Source organism: Mesoplodon bidens (assembly GCF_964165515.1).
Source record: "Mesoplodon bidens genome assembly, chromosome: 15".
Taxonomy (NCBI): Eukaryota; Metazoa; Chordata; class Mammalia; order Artiodactyla; family Ziphiidae; genus Mesoplodon; species Mesoplodon bidens.
Genome location: NC_138171.1, coordinates 26,863,551 through 26,881,248, shown reverse-complemented (window position 1 = coordinate 26,881,248; position 17,698 = coordinate 26,863,551). Strand labels below are relative to the sequence as shown.

The window sequence follows — 17,698 nt, the reverse complement described above, 5'->3', positions numbered from 1 at the left end:
ACGTCACTCAATAGGCCAACCAGAGCTCCTTTACATCCTGGCAGTGAGGTTCCAAGAGGGAATCTTCTAAGGGACCAAGCCATAAGTGAGCAAGCTCTGCTTGCATCATGCTTACTAATGTCCCCTTGGCCAAAGCAAGTCACATGCCCAGCCCTCGGTCAGTGTGGGAGGGACTGCACCATGAGTCCCAGGAGGCATGGTTCACTGGAAGCCACTGATGTAATAGTCCAGCCACAGATAGGTAATTGTCACTCCATTTTACAGAACAGGAAATTGAGGCACAGAGATGAAGTGAAGTACAGATGAGGAAACTAAGGCCCAGTGAGGTGGAGTAGCTTGACTAAACTACTATGTTACTTTTAGGGGATACAGCAGTGAACAAAATGGAAAGTATTGCTGCCCTCCCAGGGTTTACACTTACTAAACAACTGAATCTCTTAGAGAGCCAGGACCCAAGTGGTCCTGGCTCAGTGCCAAAAGAACGCAGTATCCAGCAAAATTAATAATGTCCATAAATCACAGAAACACTTCTTAAAACCCCATTTTCTTTCTCATCTTCCCTTCACTTTCTACAGCTCTTCTCACCCCCAGCCTGAGCGCTTTTTACTTCTAGCCTCTCATTCTCTCCTATCTGTGGGAAAACAGGGAAGGAAAAGTCTGCTATGGGAGTACACGGCTGGAGCACTTAGCCCAGTCCAGGAGCAATCTGAGAAGGCTTCTCAGAGGAAGCAGTCTCTAGGCTGAGCCCTGAAGGATGAGTAGAAGTTAGGCAGATGAAGAGGAGAGGGAAGGGTATTCTAGGCAGAAGAAGCAGCCTGTGCCAAAGCCCAAAGGGCAAAACAAGAGCTCAGCCTGGTCAGTTGGAGCCTGGGCCTGGCAAAAATGAAGGGGGTGTGGCTTGCAGCCTGGAAGGTGTTAAGGGAAACGGGCACCTGGGCCTAGGGCTGGGCCTTCTGGAGATGCCTGAGGCAGAGTTCATTTGAGTATGCAAATCCTGGGGGCGTGGGCAGAGGTATAATAAAAGACTTTACCTTTCAGAACCTGGAATGCCAGAGGCCTATGGAAATCAAGACCTGGCATTTTCCCTTCAGTGGGCGCTGCCCTGGGGAAACAGTAGTCTGGCCTGTTGCTAAATTATAACCATCAAACTGGCAGAAACCTTGCTGGGTGGAGGTTCACGGACTGGGGCAAGAACCACTCTCCTCATGGCACAGACAGGAAAACAGAAACCACAGGAGGGAAAGAGGTTCCAGGCCCTTGTGCATCAAGGAGCAGAGGTACGCTCAGAGCCCAGGGACAGGAAGGAGTCAACCTGGTGGCCTGATCTTCACTTCCAGTCTAGAGAGGCAGGTGGGCGCAGTCAGTGGAGGCTGCCAGCCCTGTCACCAACTGGCTGTGGAGCCTCGGATCCACTCTGGGTCTTGGTCTCTCTATTTGTCAAATGAGGGAATTGGACCATCTCTGTGGTTTTCAAGTTTGAAAGCTTTTTCTTTTTTTTTTTTTTTAAGCCATAACTCGGTTGGTCTAATGAATCTTATAGAGCAGCTGAATACTTTAAAATAGATCAAAACAGAGCTGCTCTGATTGAAGCAGGTGGCCTTTATTTTGTCCCTCCAACCCCAAGATGACCTTGAGGTATCAACTGAATTCAGTTTGAAGAGCCCTGAGCTGGGATATCCCTACAGGCCCTTCCAGCTGGTTCTGTGATTTCCTGATACTCTGAGAAGCAAACCCAGTAATAATGCCTGACATCATGGCAGCCCACTTGGTGGGCATGAAATCTCACCACCTCATTAACCCCCAATTCATAGACCAACCCTGAACCCAGTCAACCTATCCACTATTTGTTCAGTTGACAAACCCTTGAGAAGAACCACTATATACACATGGGCTTAGGAATCACGTAGAGTTTTGCTATTGACCCCAGCTCTGCCTGTGTAGCTTTGAGCAAATTGCTTAACCTTTCTGAGGGCCACTTTCCTCAACAGGGACCATTATAGCCACTGTTGAAGTGAATAATTATATGCCAGACTCTGTTCTAAGCCCTGATGTAGACTTAGAGTATTAATCCTCACATGACCCCTTGGAAGAAGGTTCTATTGTCCCCATTTTACAGAGAAGAAAAGTGAGGCACAGAGGGTTAAAGTAGTTTGCTTGGAGATCACAGAGATGTGGGGCTCAAATTGAGCTGGTCCAACCCCGGAGTCACCTAAGCATTCTCATCTGCTGTCTCCTGAGTGGGGTTAGTCCCACCTGCCCCACTGAGCTCATGTGCTCATGTGCAAATCCATAACATGACAGTCTGTCCCTGGGTACTGAAAAATGGTAACAACCAGCATTAGTGCCTGCTCTGTGCCAAACATTCAGGTAGAGTAATGGACACAGACCCTGAGCAGGGCTGTCAGATTTCCAGTCCTGGTCTCCACTTGGGCCAGTTAATTATTTCTCTGGGATTCAGTTTCCTCACCTGTGAAATAGTGCTGATATCAATAGTACCTCCCCCAAAGCAGAGAGTAAATGCTATTTGAGTTTGTTAAATATTATCTTATGATTAATGAATAAGCTACAACGTCCGCCGTTAATGTTACAGCTCTTATTAACTGTTTGGTTGAGGAACTCCTTATAAATTTTCCACACCCCCAGGTCAGGACTCTGCCTTACCACAAACAAAATCAGAAAGTCTCACGTCTTTGTTGGAAAGCCTGGAGCCTCAGACCTCAGTTCCAATGGCCACAGGTGCTCCCTGCTGGCCACTTTCCACAAGTGCACCATCCACTTGCCTCAGACTTTGAACAGGCTTGTGTCTCGGTTGGGTCTGGTCAGAAGTCCCACCTCCCCAAATAATCTCACCAGATTGCACCCAGCTGCAGTTCTCCAGAGCACTGGAGTTCTGGGTAACTAGAGGCAGCTTGGGGTATGGGGAGTGGAAATCCACAGAAAGGTTTGAGTCAGAATCTCCCTGGTGGTGTGATCTAGAAAATGTGTCCCTCCCCTGTACAACAGAAATGGTGATAACGCCTGCCTCAAGGACATTGAAGGCCAGTTTATGGACTATAAATGCTATGTTCTGAGTTTCTGAGGGTTAGTCATAAGCCTGTTTCTGAGGGTTAATGCACAAACCCTTGTAAGTGGAAAACGTCTCTAAGGAAAAATCCCACATCTTTCTGTCAGGCTTCCAAGGTCCCACTGTGAATAAGAATCCTCCACACGAGGTTGGGATTGACATATATACCTTAATATGTATAAAATGGATAACTAATAAGAACCTGCTGTATAAAAAAATAAATAAAATTCAATAATTCAATAAGAGACAAAAAAAGAATCCTCCACACAGTCCATTATGCACTCAGCAGCCATGATGACATTAAAATATATATGAGACCATGTCACTCTCCTGCTCTAAGACTTCTCTCTTCCCTTTATGCTTAGAATACAACCCAACTGCCTCTCCTAACCTACAAGGTTCTTCCCAATCAGCAGCCTCCCTAAGAACCTCAACTCCCCCAACTTTCCCTCTGGCAACTTCTGCTCAGCCACCTGTTCTATGAATACCCAAGCTCACTCCTACTTCCGGACCTTTGTGCATGATGATGCTCTTATTTGACACGCTTTTATCATCACTCAGATCTTTCCTAAAAGTTCACCTCATCAAAGCAGCCTTCCCTGACCATCCAACCCAAAACAGCCCTCTACACTTCGTGTCCTATTACCTGCTTTATCATTTCTTTATGGTACTTATTACCACCTGCAGGGACTTTGCCTGGCTCCCCACCTGTTCAAGCAATATGTCTGGCACCCATGAGACACTCAGTAGATATTTGTTGAATGAATAAAGGAATTTTCCCTACCCAGGCTTAGGGGTGAAGGAGGCATAAGAGATACAGCAGAATGTTATGTGAGCCTAGGTTGTTCCCAGAAGTGGGGTTGCGGATGAAAGCCCGTCGAAGTATACTGGTTTGTGTGTGTGTATGTCCTTGGAGAAATAACACTTTTTCCTCAAAGTGTTCTTGGGAGGTCTTGGAGCCCTAGAGAAGCCCCAAACTGGCCCAGGCCCTGAGGATCCCCCCAGTCTGGCTGGGGAGACAGAGAAATGCCAACCTGAGCCCAGCACCCTCCCACAAAAAAAGAGGGAGCTGGCGCACATATTTTCCAGCGTTCTCACACTTGGACATTTCTCTTCTGCTTTTGGATGAGACCCACCTTGGGCTGGGCCAGATCTCAGGGTAAGGGTGTCTCTGTTTTGGGTGGAGATTGCAGAAGGCATGGCCTTCATCGAGCACAGGAACTACATCCACCGAGACCTCCGAGCCGCCAACATCTTGGTGTCTGCATCCCTGGCGTGCAAGATTGCTGACTTCGGCCTGGCGCGGATCATAGAGGACAACGAGTACACAGCTCGGGAAGGTAGGGGATGCTGCCGAGGGCCCCGTGGAGCCCACTTGGGTGGGTCGTGACTGCTGAGGGTTAAGTCCCGTGAAAGTGATTGGTAAAAATGCAAAGGTCTGTCCCAGTATCAGCTGTGAGTTATTAAGCTGGACAGACTCTGTCTGGACATAGTGTCTTGGTCTGCAGAGTCTCCCCCAGTGACTGTGATCAGTTGTAGATTGGGTTAGTCAAATCATGTTGAAATTAAGGCTAAGAGCAATGTTATGTGTAGTCGACAAAAACTGGGAAGAATCTAAATGTCCACAAATAGTAGAATGATATTTAAATTGGGGTATATCCACAGAATATAATATTATGTAACGATGAGAACTTATGAACCAGTGACATATGCAAAAAAATAGATGACTCTCATGGCATAATATCGAAATAAAAGAAATCAGACAAAAAAGTAGATGCTGGATAGTTCCATTTATATAAAATTCAGAAACAGGCAAACACATATGGGAAGGTTGACAGCGGCATTATTCTTAAAAGCCCAAAGTGGAAGCAACCCAACTGTCCGTCAACTGATACACAAAATGGGATACAGACATACAATGGAATATCATTTGGCCATAAAAAAAGGAATGAAGTACTAATATACCCTAAACATGGATAAACTTTGAAAACATCGTGTTAAGTGAAAGAAGCCAGACACAAAGACCATATATTATATGATTCCATTTATATGAAATGCCCAGAACAAGCAAATCTACAGACAGAAAGTAGATTAACTCCAGCCTAGGGCTGGAGTGGGGACCTGGCAAGAAATGGGTAGTGACTGCTATGGTTTTGGGGAGTATGATGAAAATATTTTAAAACACAACTTTGTGAATATACTAAGAACCATTGTACTGTATACTTTAGGTGGGTGAATTATATGGTCTGTGAATGTATCTCAAACAAAAAAAACAGGCAAAACTCATTTATGATGCTAGAGATCAGAATAATAGCTACCTGGATTGGGGGTGGTATTGACAGAGAGGGGGCCGGAGGGAACACTTCTGAGAAAGTGTTCTATATCTTGATCTGAGTGGTGATTACAAAGGGATATACATATATAAAATGCATCGAGTTGTGTATGAAAGATTTGTACATTTTATTTCATGTTTATTATGACACAATAAAAAAAATCTAAACTTAGGGCAACCACTATAAGAATAGAGTGTAGGGCTTCCCTGGTGGCGCAGTGGTTGAGAGTCCGCCTGCCTATGCAGGGGACACGGGTTCGTGCCCCAGTCTGGGAAGATCCCACATGCCGCAGAGCGGCTGGGCCCATGAGCCATGGCCGCTGAGCCTGCGCGTCTGGAGCCTGTGCTCCGCAACGGGAGAGGCCACAACAGTGACAGGTCTGCGTACCGCAAAAAAAAAAAAAAAAAAGGAATAGAGTGTATAATTTCTAAACCAAGAGAGGATAAGCAGGAATAAAAAAAAAACTCTCTCAATCCCAAGGAAGGAAGGGATGGGGGAAGAAAAGAAAAAACATAGAGCATTTTCAAACTTGACTATGTACTAAATCATAAAGCAGTTCTCAACAAACTCCGAAGAACATGTATCCTTTACACCACATTCCCCAACCACAGTGGAATTATGATAGAAATCACTCACCAAAGGTTAACTAAACCCATCCGAGACCAGAGGCAAGGAGGGGAGGACTAGAAGGGGAGACACCCAGTGACGGGGGAAACCTCCAAGGCCAAGAGCCGAAATCTTCCCTTTCCCCATTGCAGGGGGTTAGGGGGCGGAGGCATCAGATGTGACCTGGTCTCAAAGTCCCTTGAAGTTCTTCTGTCCCCAAAGATCCTGTGACCTCTAGGACTCCACTCTTCAGGAGTTGTAGTTCACCAGGACATCAACTGAATCAATGAGGTGGCCCCAGAGAGTGAGTTCCCAGACACACCCCAGGCGCCTCGGCCCACTCCTCCCCACTTTAGCCATCTGTCCTCAGGATGGATGTTCCTTGCTTCCATGGAGGCCAGATTGAGGGAAGTCACAGTTCTGCAGGGGGCAGACATTGGCAGCTGTACCGCTGTCCTGTTCCCTTGCACTAGCAGAGACCCAGCCCTGACTGCTCCCCAGACTCAGCCTGACTGCTGTGTCCAAACCACAGGGGCCAAGTTCCCCATCAAGTGGACAGCTCCTGAAGCCATCAACTTTGGCTCCTTCACCATCAAGTCAGACGTCTGGTCCTTTGGTATCCTGCTGATGGAGATCGTCACCTACGGCCGGATCCCTTACCCAGGTAGGAGAGGGAACATCAGCTTAGGGCTGCTTCCGGGGCCCAGCCTGGCTCTCTTCTCTTATCAATGCGGCCATTCGGACCGAGTTTTTGTTTGTTATTTTGTTTATTTATTGTTATCAATTTTTTTTTTTTTTTGGCTGTGTCGGGTCTTCTTTGAGGCACACGGGATCATTCGTTGCAGAGTGCAAGCCCTTCGTTGTGGTGCGCGGGCTTCTCTCTAATTGTAGCTTGTGGGTTTTCCCTCTCTAGTTGTGGCATGCGGCCTCCAGAGCACGTGGGCTCTGTAGTTTGTGGCACGGGGGCTCTCTAGTTGAGGCACACGAGCTCAGTAGTTGTGGCACACAGGCTTAGTTGCCCCACTGCATGTGAGATCTTAGTTCCCTGACCAGGTATCAAACCCACGTCCCCTGCATTGTAAGGTGGATTCTTTACCACTGGACCACCAGGGAAGTCCTGATTTTTATCAATATTTTTATTGAAGTATAGTTGATTTACAGTGTGTTAATTTCTGCTGTACAGCAAAGTGATTCAGTTACACACATTCTTTTTTTTAATATTCTTTTCCATTATGTTTTATCATAGGATACTGAATATAGTTCTCTGTGCTGTACAGTAGGACCTTGTTGTTTATCCATTCTATATATAAAAGCGTCCATCTGCTAATCCCAACCTCCCACTCCATCCCTCCCCCAACCCCTTCCCCCTTGGCAACCACCAGTCTGTTCTCTATGTCAGACTGAGTTCTTGGCCCTCACCCCCAACTTCCCCTCGCCTGCCCCATCTCAGTTAAAGCCTCCATTATCCATCCAGTTTCTTAAGCCTGATATCTGGGAGCCTGCTTGGCCCTTCCTCTTCTCTCATCCATTACCACATCCAAGAAGTCACAGGGTTCCGGCCATCTGACTCCAAAACATCCCAAGTCGGCCCACTTCTAACTCCACAGCCTCCACCAACACCAGGCCAACATCCTCCCTCACCTCGCTGGTGCAGTGGCCTCCGAATCAGTCTCCCGCCTCTCTAACAGGGCTTTCTCCACCTGAGACCAGAGGGATTTTTTTTTCTAAAACTGTGAACCAGATCTTTTCCCTTCTCCACCTCTAACTTTTTAATGGCCTCCCAGCATAATTAGGACAAAATCCCAACTCCTAATTGTGGCCTGCAGGTCCTTCGTGATCCAGCCCCTGCCTACTTCTCCTGCTTCATTTCATGCTGTACCCCACAGCCCAGTCGTCTAAAGCAGCAACCTTTCTGGCACCAGGGACTGGTTTCCCGGAAGACAGTTCTCCCACGGATGGAGGTGGGAGGGTGTTTCAGGTGGTAATGCGAGGAATGGGGAGCGATGGGGGGCCCCAGATGAAGCTTCGCTCGCTCCCCCGCCGCTCACCTCCTGCTGTGTGGCCCAGTTCCTGTACTGGTCCATGCCAGTCCCTGTGATTCTCATTCACAATACCCTATACTGTTTCATTCACAGCATTCATCACCACTGATAACTATATACTCATTTGATATCTTCTCCATCAGACTCTGAGCTCTGTGAGGCCAGAAATCGTTTCCATATTCCTCACTGGTACATCTGCACTGCCTACATTTGTGCTTGGATCATAGTGGGTGTCTAGTAACTATTCGTCAAATGGATGAATTTATCCCCATGCCTATGGGCAGCACCCTACACTGAGTAGACCATAGGGTATACAAAGATATACCCGACCTGTAGATTGCCTGAGACTCAGTAAATAAAGTTGTTCTCTGTTCCTTTTCAGTTGGGATGTATCCTAGGGTATCTGTAGCCAGAACACTGGGGAGAGGAGGCAAGGTGGATATAAAGAGTCCCTGACTTTTTAAGTAAATAGTCCTGAGTTTTAATCCTGTCCCCATCAACTATTACACTTTGGGAAATCCACTCGACTTCCACCTTCGTTCTTCATCTGTAAAACTTATAGGTAGTGATGTCAACTACCTTGCAGAAGTGGTTTTGAAGATTAGAAATAAAAGGTGTAGACACTTGGTTCACTCATCAGTATTTATCAGATTCCTACTGTGTGTTAGGCATGAAGGGTACAGTAAGAGACAAGGTCCCTGCTCAGCAGGAGCTCACGTTCTAGCCTCGAGGAACACACACTAAACAGACACGCACTCTCAGTGGAGATCACTGCAGAGAAGAAAATGAAGCAGGGGCTTGGGAGAGGGAGTGACATGGGCCTCCTGTGGACAGGGAGCACTGACAGAGCAGGTCATATTTGAGCGGAAAGCCAGCTGAGTGAAGACCTGGGGAAAGGATTCCAGGTAGAAGGTACTGCCAGCTCTTAGGGCCTGCTGTGTGCCTGAAGAATAGCAAGGAAGCCAGGTAGCTGGAGACAGGAATGAGAGCAGATGGTACATGAGTGGGTTGGCAGGGGCCCAGTCAGGCAGGATCCATTGTCATGGTGAAGCCTATAGGTGTTAGTCTAAGTGTACAGAAGCTATTGGAGGATTCTAGGCAGGGAAGTGGCATCATCTGTTTTCCACATTTAAGTGATGCTTTGGTTTAGTGTGGAGAGTGCATCGGGGCTGGGGAGATGGTGGGAGCTGCAACAATGGCCCAGGCAGTGGTGACAGTCGTAACAGATATAAGTTGATGAGTTGGTGCTGTGTTTTATAAGAAGAAAGGATGTGACTTACTGATGTGGAAGGTGAGGGAGAGAGAAGAATCAAGGATGAGTCTCCTTGTTTTGATTGAGCAACTGGGTGCATGATGGTCTGGGAATAGAAATTCAAGAATTCTATTTCAGCCCTGTTAAATTTGAGGTGACTTGTAGACATCCAAGTAAAGATGTTCAAGGAAGCACTTGGATCTATGAATATGTTTGGTGTTCAAGACTGGTAATATAAAATTGGGGATCATAGATGTTTAAAGGGTTGTTCTTGAGGATAACTAACATAAACTTTAATTGCACAAAGAAATGTTCCCGGGGCTTCCCTGGTGGCGCAGTGGTTGAGAATCTGCCTGCTAACGCAGGGGACACGGGTTTGAGCCCTGGTCTGGGAGGATCCCACGTGTCGCGGAGCAACTAGGCCCGTGAGCCACAACTACTGAGCCTGCGCGTCTGGAGCCCATGCTCCACAACAAGAGAGGCCGCGATAGTGAGAGGCCTGCGCACTGCAATGAAGAGTGGCCCCCGCTTGCCACGACTAGAGAAAGCCCTCTCACAGAAACGAAGACCCAACATGGCAAAAATAAATAAATAAAGTAATAAACTCCTACCCCCAACATCTTCTAAAAAAAAAAAAGAAAAAAAGAAACGTTCCCACACATAGGGTGACAGAGTCTAGCTACCTGACTGTTTTATCTTGAGGGTACACCAATAAAAACCAGGCAATGGGTGATGGAATGCTGTATCCATTAGGATGCATTAGGCTGCAAGTAACAAATTATCAGACTAAGAGTGGCAGAAACAATAGGTAAGTTATTATTCCCCAGAGCAAGGAGTCTGGCACTGGTGACTGGTCAGTTCAGCTGCTCAAAGGCTCTCAGGACTCTGGGTTGGTTCCTCTGTGACTGTCTTCCCCATGTGGTCAGATGGCTGCTGCAGCTCCAAAGATCATATTGTGTCAGTGTCCAAAGGAAGGAGGAAGGGTGTGTCCTCCAAAGCCTCTTTTCTCATAAGGGAGAAAAACCTTGCCTGAAAGTTTCCTGGGAGTCTCCCCATCAGCTCCATTGGCCAAAACCGGGCACCAGGCCCCTGCCCTCGCTGCAGGGGTGGCTGGGGGAGGGATACCTGGCTTTCACAGTGGGAGGAGCTCAGCTCCCATGGGGAGGTGGGGAGTGATGGTTGTTAGGGAGGCAATGGTGTCTGCCACCCCAACCCCAATCCCTCCCTTTTCAATTCCATGGCTCCTTCTCAGGGATGTCAAACCCCGAGGTGATCCGGGCACTGGAGCGGGGGTACCGGATGCCTCGACCAGAGCACTGCCCCGAGGAGCTCTACAACGTCATGACTCGTTGCTGGAAGAACCACCCCGAGGAACGGCCCACCTTCGAATACATCCAGAGTGTGCTGGATGACTTCTACACGGCCACCGAGAGCCAGTACCAACAGCAGCCATGACGAGGGGTGGCCAGGCAGGGCCAGGCACTGAGGCCATGCCTGCGCAGTGGCTCCAGTGCCATCTGCCCAGCACCCGCTCACCTTTCCCACTCCCAGACACCCACCCTCTCTCTAGTCACAATTCCTCATCTGTCAAGTGGGTGGGTTGGACCGGACAATCTCTTTTTGACTCTAGCAACCCACAATCTGCCAATCTCAGGACACCCCTGGTTGATATTTCTATTGCCTGGGACAGCTGGATTCCAGTTACAGCTGTGGTTTGGATGGAGAACTTTAAAAATAATGAAATAAATATTTAAATAAAAGATCTGAATGCTAAAGGTTTTACTAACAGGTTGACTTGTCTCGTCCTGCCAATTTCTGAATATTTGCCTTTTGCTGGATGTCAAGTCAAAGGGGGAAGGACTGGCAAAGAGAAGTGGGGTTCAGTGCTCACAGTTTTCTAACTGCCCCCAAAGACTTGCTGGCTGTATTAGTTTCCTATGGCTTCGGTAAAAAATTAGCACAAACCTGATGGCTTAAAACAAAACAAATTCATTGTCTTACAGTTCCATAGGTCAGAGTCTGAGATGGGTTGGCAGGGCTCTGGGGGACAATTGTGTACTTGCCTTTTCCAGCTTCTAGAAGCTGTCCACATTCCTGGTTCCCTTCTGTTCATCACTCCAAATTCTGCTTCCGTCATCACATCTCCTTCTCTGACTCTGAGGTTCCCGCCTCCCTCTGTTACTTGTAAGAACCCCTGTAATTACATTGGACCCACCTGGATAATCCAGACTAATTTTTCCATCTTCAGTTCCTTAATCACATTTGTCACATAAGGTAACATCTTCACAAGCTCCAGGAATTAGGACGTGGACATCTTTTTTTGTTTTTTGTTTTTTGTTTTTGAGGGGGAGCATTATTCGCCTATCACAGTGGATGGGTTTTTGTCTCCCAGAAGCTGGGTCGGCCAGGATGACAGGAATGATTTTTCACGATCTGGGACACTGACTCTCCTGTCAAGCCACTTTGCTATGCACGTTGGTTGGTCTGGATCTCCCACAGGGTTGGGGGTTGCCTGTAGCCCCTGCCTTTCCCATGGCCAAGCAGCCATCATGGTTGTTAAGATGGTATCCACCATTGCAGGAGCCCTAGCATCTGGAGCTATGGCTGCTGAGAGGTATCTGGTACCCTGCGTTGGAAGCGCTCAGTGGAGGGTGGGGGCTGGGGGCAGATGTGGGAAGGAGGCAGAGAAGATGAGGCAGTGGGGCCTTCCTGCATGTTGTCTCAGTTGAAAGTCACTGGTGGTTAGCTTTGTTGTCGAAGGAGAGATGAAAAGAGGTGGACAGTGGGGTGGGGAGCAAATAACACCTTTCTGTATTATTGTATCTCCTGAAGGATCTATATCCTTCTGTGAAGCACCCACCAGAGTCCCATGGAACGCTATACTGACTTGATTCTGTAGCCCTGAGTAGCACAGAGTCTAACCTTAGGCACTGGGTATAAGAACAGTGGAAAATAAAGCTAGCAGTGTTTCAACTTACTTAGTTTATAACTGAATTTCTCTCTTGCTTTCTTGTTTGGGAATGTGTCTTTGGATATCTGAAAGCAGAGCCCAGGGTCCTGTGATAGGAATTTGCATATATAATTTGTGGCATATTAGATTGCTGTTCAGTAATCCATAGGAGGAGTATACTTCCCTGCCCCATTGATGTTGAGCTTGGCCATGGACTTGCTTTCACCAGTGGGATGTTAGCAGATATGATGTAAGCAAAGACTAGAAATGTGCTTGTGTGGCTGGGCTTGCCCTCCAGTCTTTTGACCTGAAAAGAACAAGGTCCAAGGAAGATAAGTGACATGTGGAACGGATCTGGACCCAACACGCAGCTTGGATTTAAACCCAGCTGAGCACAGCCTTGATCAACTGAAATCCAGCCAACCCATGGACATGTGAGAGAGAAGTAAATGCTTATTATTATAAGCCCTTGAGTTCTGGGGTTGTTTTGTTATGTAGCATTATTATAGAAATAGATGACTGAGAAATGATCTCAAAAGGTGGAGCCTATATGGACAAGAGCAAAGCGTCAATTCCTGCCCTCCTGCTCTTTCAGTTTACACTGCCCTCTAAACCCCATTAGCCTACACCCTGATTTATCCCTTTGGTCACAGGAAAGACTGATGAATACTGGGGACAGGTACAACATCAAAAGCATGATCTGTGAAAGAAAAAATTGATAAATTGGAGCTTATTAAAATTAAAACTCTGCTCTAAGACATTTAAGAAAATGAAAAAACAAGCTCCAATCTGGGAGAAAATATTTGCAAAACATGTATCTGACAAAGGACTGATATCCCAAATACACAAAGAAGTCTTAAAACTCAACAATAAGAAAACAATTCACTTTAAAAAATGGGCAAAACACATGGACACCTCAAGAAGAAAATATGCAGATGGAAAATAAGTATATGGAAAGATGCTCAACATCATATGTCATTAGAAAAATGCAAATTAAAATAACAATGCAATACCACCACACTCCTATCAGAATGGTTAAAATTCAGAACACTGATACAACCAAAAGCTGACAAGGATGTGGAGCAACAGGGACTCTCACTCATTGCTGGTGGGAATGCAAAATAGTGCAGGCACTTTAGATGACATTTGGCTGTTTCTTACGAAACAAGCATACTCTTATCATACAGTCCAGCAATTGCACTCCTTGGTATTTACCTGAATGAGCTGAAAACTTATGTCCGTACAAAAATCTGCACAGATGTTTGTAGCAGCTTTATTTATAATTGTCAAAACTTGGAAGAAACCAAATTATCCTTCAATAGGTGAACGATGAACAAACTGTGATACACCCATATAATGGAATATTGTTCAGTGATAAAAAGAAATGAGCTATCAAGACATGAAAGAACCTTAAATGCACTAAATGAAAGAAGCCAATCTAAAAAGGCTACATACTGTATGATTCCAACTATATGACACTGTAGAAAAGGTAAAACTATAGAGACAGTGAAAAGCTCAGTGGTTGCCAGGGGTTTGTTGGGGAGGGAGGGAGGGATGAAGAGGTGGAGCATAGGGGATTTTTAGGGCAGTGAACCTATTCCATATGATTCTCTTAATGGTGGATACATATCACTATAAATATGTCAAAACTCATAGAATGTACAACACAAAGAGTGAACCCTAATGTAAAATATGGACTTTGGTTAATAATAGTGTATCACTATTGGCTCATCAATGGTAACATATGTACCACACTGAGGCAAGATACTAATAATAGGGGAAACTGGGGGCTGGATGAGGGAGTATACGGGAACTCTGTACTTCACACTCATTTTTCTGTAAACATGAAACTGCTTTAAAAAATAAAGTCTATAAAATAAATATGGGGATAGATTTGTGCCATCCATTTTATGGGAAAATGGCATGCACTCCTCCCTGGAAGATGGCAAAGAAGGTATGGGTAAAGTGCCCATTCTAAGATGTTAATGACTTGCTCCAATCTTTTCTCTAGTTATAGCTTTGAGTTTAAATATAGGGAAAGCACTTGTTTCATTCTCTTCCCTGTGACTTGTAAAACTGCCTCCTTTTTAACCCCCTGGGCCCTCAATTTTGTCACGTGTCTGTCCTTGTCACAATATGTTCTGACATAAGGCTATAACAGTTTGCATTCTGTTTGCATCCTTCCCTTTGGGGGGTTGGCAGTGACTGCTGGTTGTCCCCATATCTATGTTCCCCCTTCTTCTAGAAGTAGAATTCTGAGAAATGGAATTTTTATTAGGGACACATAACTCCCTGGAATGAAGACTACATTTCCCACTCTTGCAGCAAAGTGTGGCCGTGTGATTAAGTTCTGATCAATGGGTTGTAAGTGGAAGTGTGGTGTAGCATCTTCCAAATTCCTTTCGTAAAAGACAACTGATGTGGTCTCTTCGCCTCTTATTTTTCATCTCTTCCTCTATCTTTCTGCCTAGAATGTGCATGTGAAGGCTAGAGCTTTAGCTGGCAGCTTGGACCCTGAGGAAAATAAATTAATTCTAGGGATGACAAAGCTGGATGAAGCTTGATTCCCTGAAGATATTTGAGGCACAGCTGCCATATCAGCTAGGACAGTCCTCCCCAGACTTTTTACTTTACAGGGTGTGACATGCACTGTTGGTATCCCTTAAAGTGGACTGGATTTTTAGCTGTCATCTGCATCACTGTGCCTGAGAGCTCTTTTTCTAAAACTGCAAAAAGCTTCAGCTACCAGTGTTCCCAGAAGGCCAAAAGTTCTAAGGAATTAACACCCTGTGGGATCAGTCCTCAACTAATGACTTTTGGGAGGTGGTGTATAAATACCCCAGCTCCCTTGCCCCTTGGGTAGGATAACTCTGAGGTGTGTGTTTTGCATTGTTTCCCAGAGTTTCCCCACAGAATTAAGCTTCAGTTAACCACGATGGTAACTTGCTTGACAACATATGCTTCCCAAGTATAGTTCCAACATGAATGTGGGTTGATAGTTTCATGTATATTCACGAATCAGATGAAAATGAAATAAAGAAGGCGTACATCAGAACTTCACTTGTTATTCAATGATATGAGCAACTTCTTTGCTGAATAAAGTAAGAGTTTCAAATACTATCACATTTTTGTGCTAATCACAATGAAACAGCTACAGACATGATATTCTTTTTTTTTTTTTTTTTTTTTTTTTCTTTTTGCGGTATGCGGGCCTCTCACCGTTGTGGCCTCTCCCGTTGCGGAGCACAGGCTCCGGACGCGCAGGCCCAGCGGCCATGGCTCACGGGCCCAGCCGCTCCGCGGCATATGGGATCCTCCCAGACCGGGGCACGAACCCGTATCCCCTGCATCGGCAGGCGGACTCTCAACCACTGCGCCACCAGGGAGGCCCAGACATGATATTCTTAAAGTTTAGTCTGCATAACTGACACTTTCTCCATCACTTTAAGTCTAGGCTAGGGTTTGGCAAACTACATTTTATTGGAACCCAGCCATGCTCATTATTTACTGTTTGTAGCAGCTTTTGTACTACAAGGCGGAGTTGAGTAGTTGTGACACAATCATATGGTCTGCAAAGCCTAAAATATCTACCATCTGTCTCTTTACAGAAAATTTTTGCTAACAAAGCAAAAATTCAAGTCCTGATTTGTAGCATTTGCTGATTTTTGTGGTGTAAATATCCCCACCATGGCCAATTTTAAGCTACCATCCAGAAATGCACTGTGGCTTTCATGGGGCTTAGGCAGTTTTGCCTTTGTAGGACCCTTCCTTCATAAAATATACATTTTATAAATATCAATATAAATATTTTTATTTATAAATATAAATTGTATTAAACATAAATTGCAGCCAACAGCTGCATTGATATAAAAATGAATACACTGGGAATTCCCTGGCAGTCCAGTGATTAGGACTCGGCGCTCTCACTGCTGGGGCCTGGGTTCAATCCCTGGTCAGGGAACTAAGATCCCATAAACTGCGCAGAGTGGCCAATAAATAAATAAATACATACATAAATAAGTAAGTAAGCTCTTTTTTTTAAAAAAATGAATATGCTAATATTACATATGAAAACTTTTACTTCAACACCAAAGTTCATTTTTGCCTTCTGATTTTAAAAGGCATTAATTTGTTTTAAACATTTCGTGGACCCTAAAAGTATGTTGGGCCTTGGGCACTGTACCTACTGTGTTAATGGATAAACTGGCTGTGCTACCAACCCAAAGTCACTGAATACAGAGCTGGGAAGAGATGTGTAGCAGCACATGAAATAACAGTATCTCTGTCCTACACATAACATAGATGTAAATAAAATCAAGAGCTTAGCAAATAATAAAATCTAGTAAAATTATTAGGAAATGAGTTTTGAATATTTCACACTTTTGTTTTTAATACCATTTATTTAATTTTAAATTTATATAATTTAATTTTCAATAATGCCCATATTCAACGACTGGCTCACAAAATTTCTGAGAATTTAAGTATCAGCTCTTGCAAACAGTAGAAGCTGGCTTCTGCAAACCATTGCCTTCTGGCATCCCTTTACCTCCCAGATAAAGTACTTTTGCTTGAATCCTTGTCTCAGAGTCAGCTTCTAGAGAAAACCAAACTAAGACAGAGAAAAGTAAGTGTTCATCTTGTTAAGCCACTGTTATTTTGCAGGGCGGGGGGGTCTTCCTTGCAGCCGGATCTATTCCCAGCTGACAGAGTGAGGCCTAAGATTAATTCATGATGCAAGCATTCAACAAATATTTGAGCACGTACTTAATAGGGGCACAGTTGGGAACACCATAGACCCAGTGTAGGCTTTCATGGAAGAAGGACAATAAGAAATAACCAAAGTATCTCTCTCTCTCTGTGTGTGTGTGTGTGTGTCCCCAACTGTGTTGGGGGCAGGGAACATCTCTCTGAGGTGACAGTTGAGCTGAGACCTAATCACGAGGAGCTAATCACACAAAATGTTGAGAGAAGAATATTCCAGAGAGAACGAATTGCAAGTACAAAGGCCCTGAGGTAGAGATGAGCTTGGCAAGTTCCAAGTAGGTCTGTGTGGCTGGAGCCTGGTGAGTAAAGGGGACAGTGTAGGAGTCAAGGCCAGATCATGAAGGCCCTTGCAGGCCATGGTGAGGACTTGGGATTTTATGTTACCGCAGTAGGAATCATACGAGAGGTGGTTGTTTTTTTTTTTAATTTTTTTGCGGTACACGGGCCTCTCACTGTTGTGGCCTCTCCCCTTGCAGAGCACAGGCTCCGGACGCGCAGGCTCAGCGGCCATGGCTCACGGGCCCAGCCGCTCCGCGGCATGTGGGATCTTCCCAGACCAGGGCACGAACCCGTGTCCCCTGCATCGGCAGGCAGACTCTCAACCACTGCACCACCAGGGAAGCCCCATTTGAGAGTTTTAAACAGGGAAGAACCATTTGATTCTTGTTTTTTAAAAGATGACTTTGA

At 45.5% G+C, this 17,698-nt stretch overlaps 1 protein-coding gene across 3 annotated transcripts in view; it reads left to right on the top strand.

Annotated features, from left to right (window-relative positions):
• The window catches only part of HCK (HCK proto-oncogene, Src family tyrosine kinase), a 39,752-nt gene extending 28,707 nt beyond the window's left edge, over nt 1–11,045 (top strand). For 2 of the 3 annotated variants that reach the window (XM_081257512.1, XM_081257511.1), the window contains exons 11-13: nt 4,251–4,404; nt 6,536–6,667; nt 10,550–11,045. In XM_081257512.1, coding sequence (XP_081113638.1) covers nt 4,251–4,404; nt 6,536–6,667; nt 10,550–10,752 — 489 coding nt within the window. In that variant the 3' untranslated portion in view covers nt 10,753–11,045. Of the gene's footprint in view, nt 1–2,643; nt 2,895–4,250; nt 4,405–6,535; nt 6,668–10,549 lie in introns of those variants that run through there. The other variant, XR_014017689.1, reaches the window with a different exon arrangement.
• Nucleotides 11,046–17,698: the final 6,653 nt, after the last annotated feature.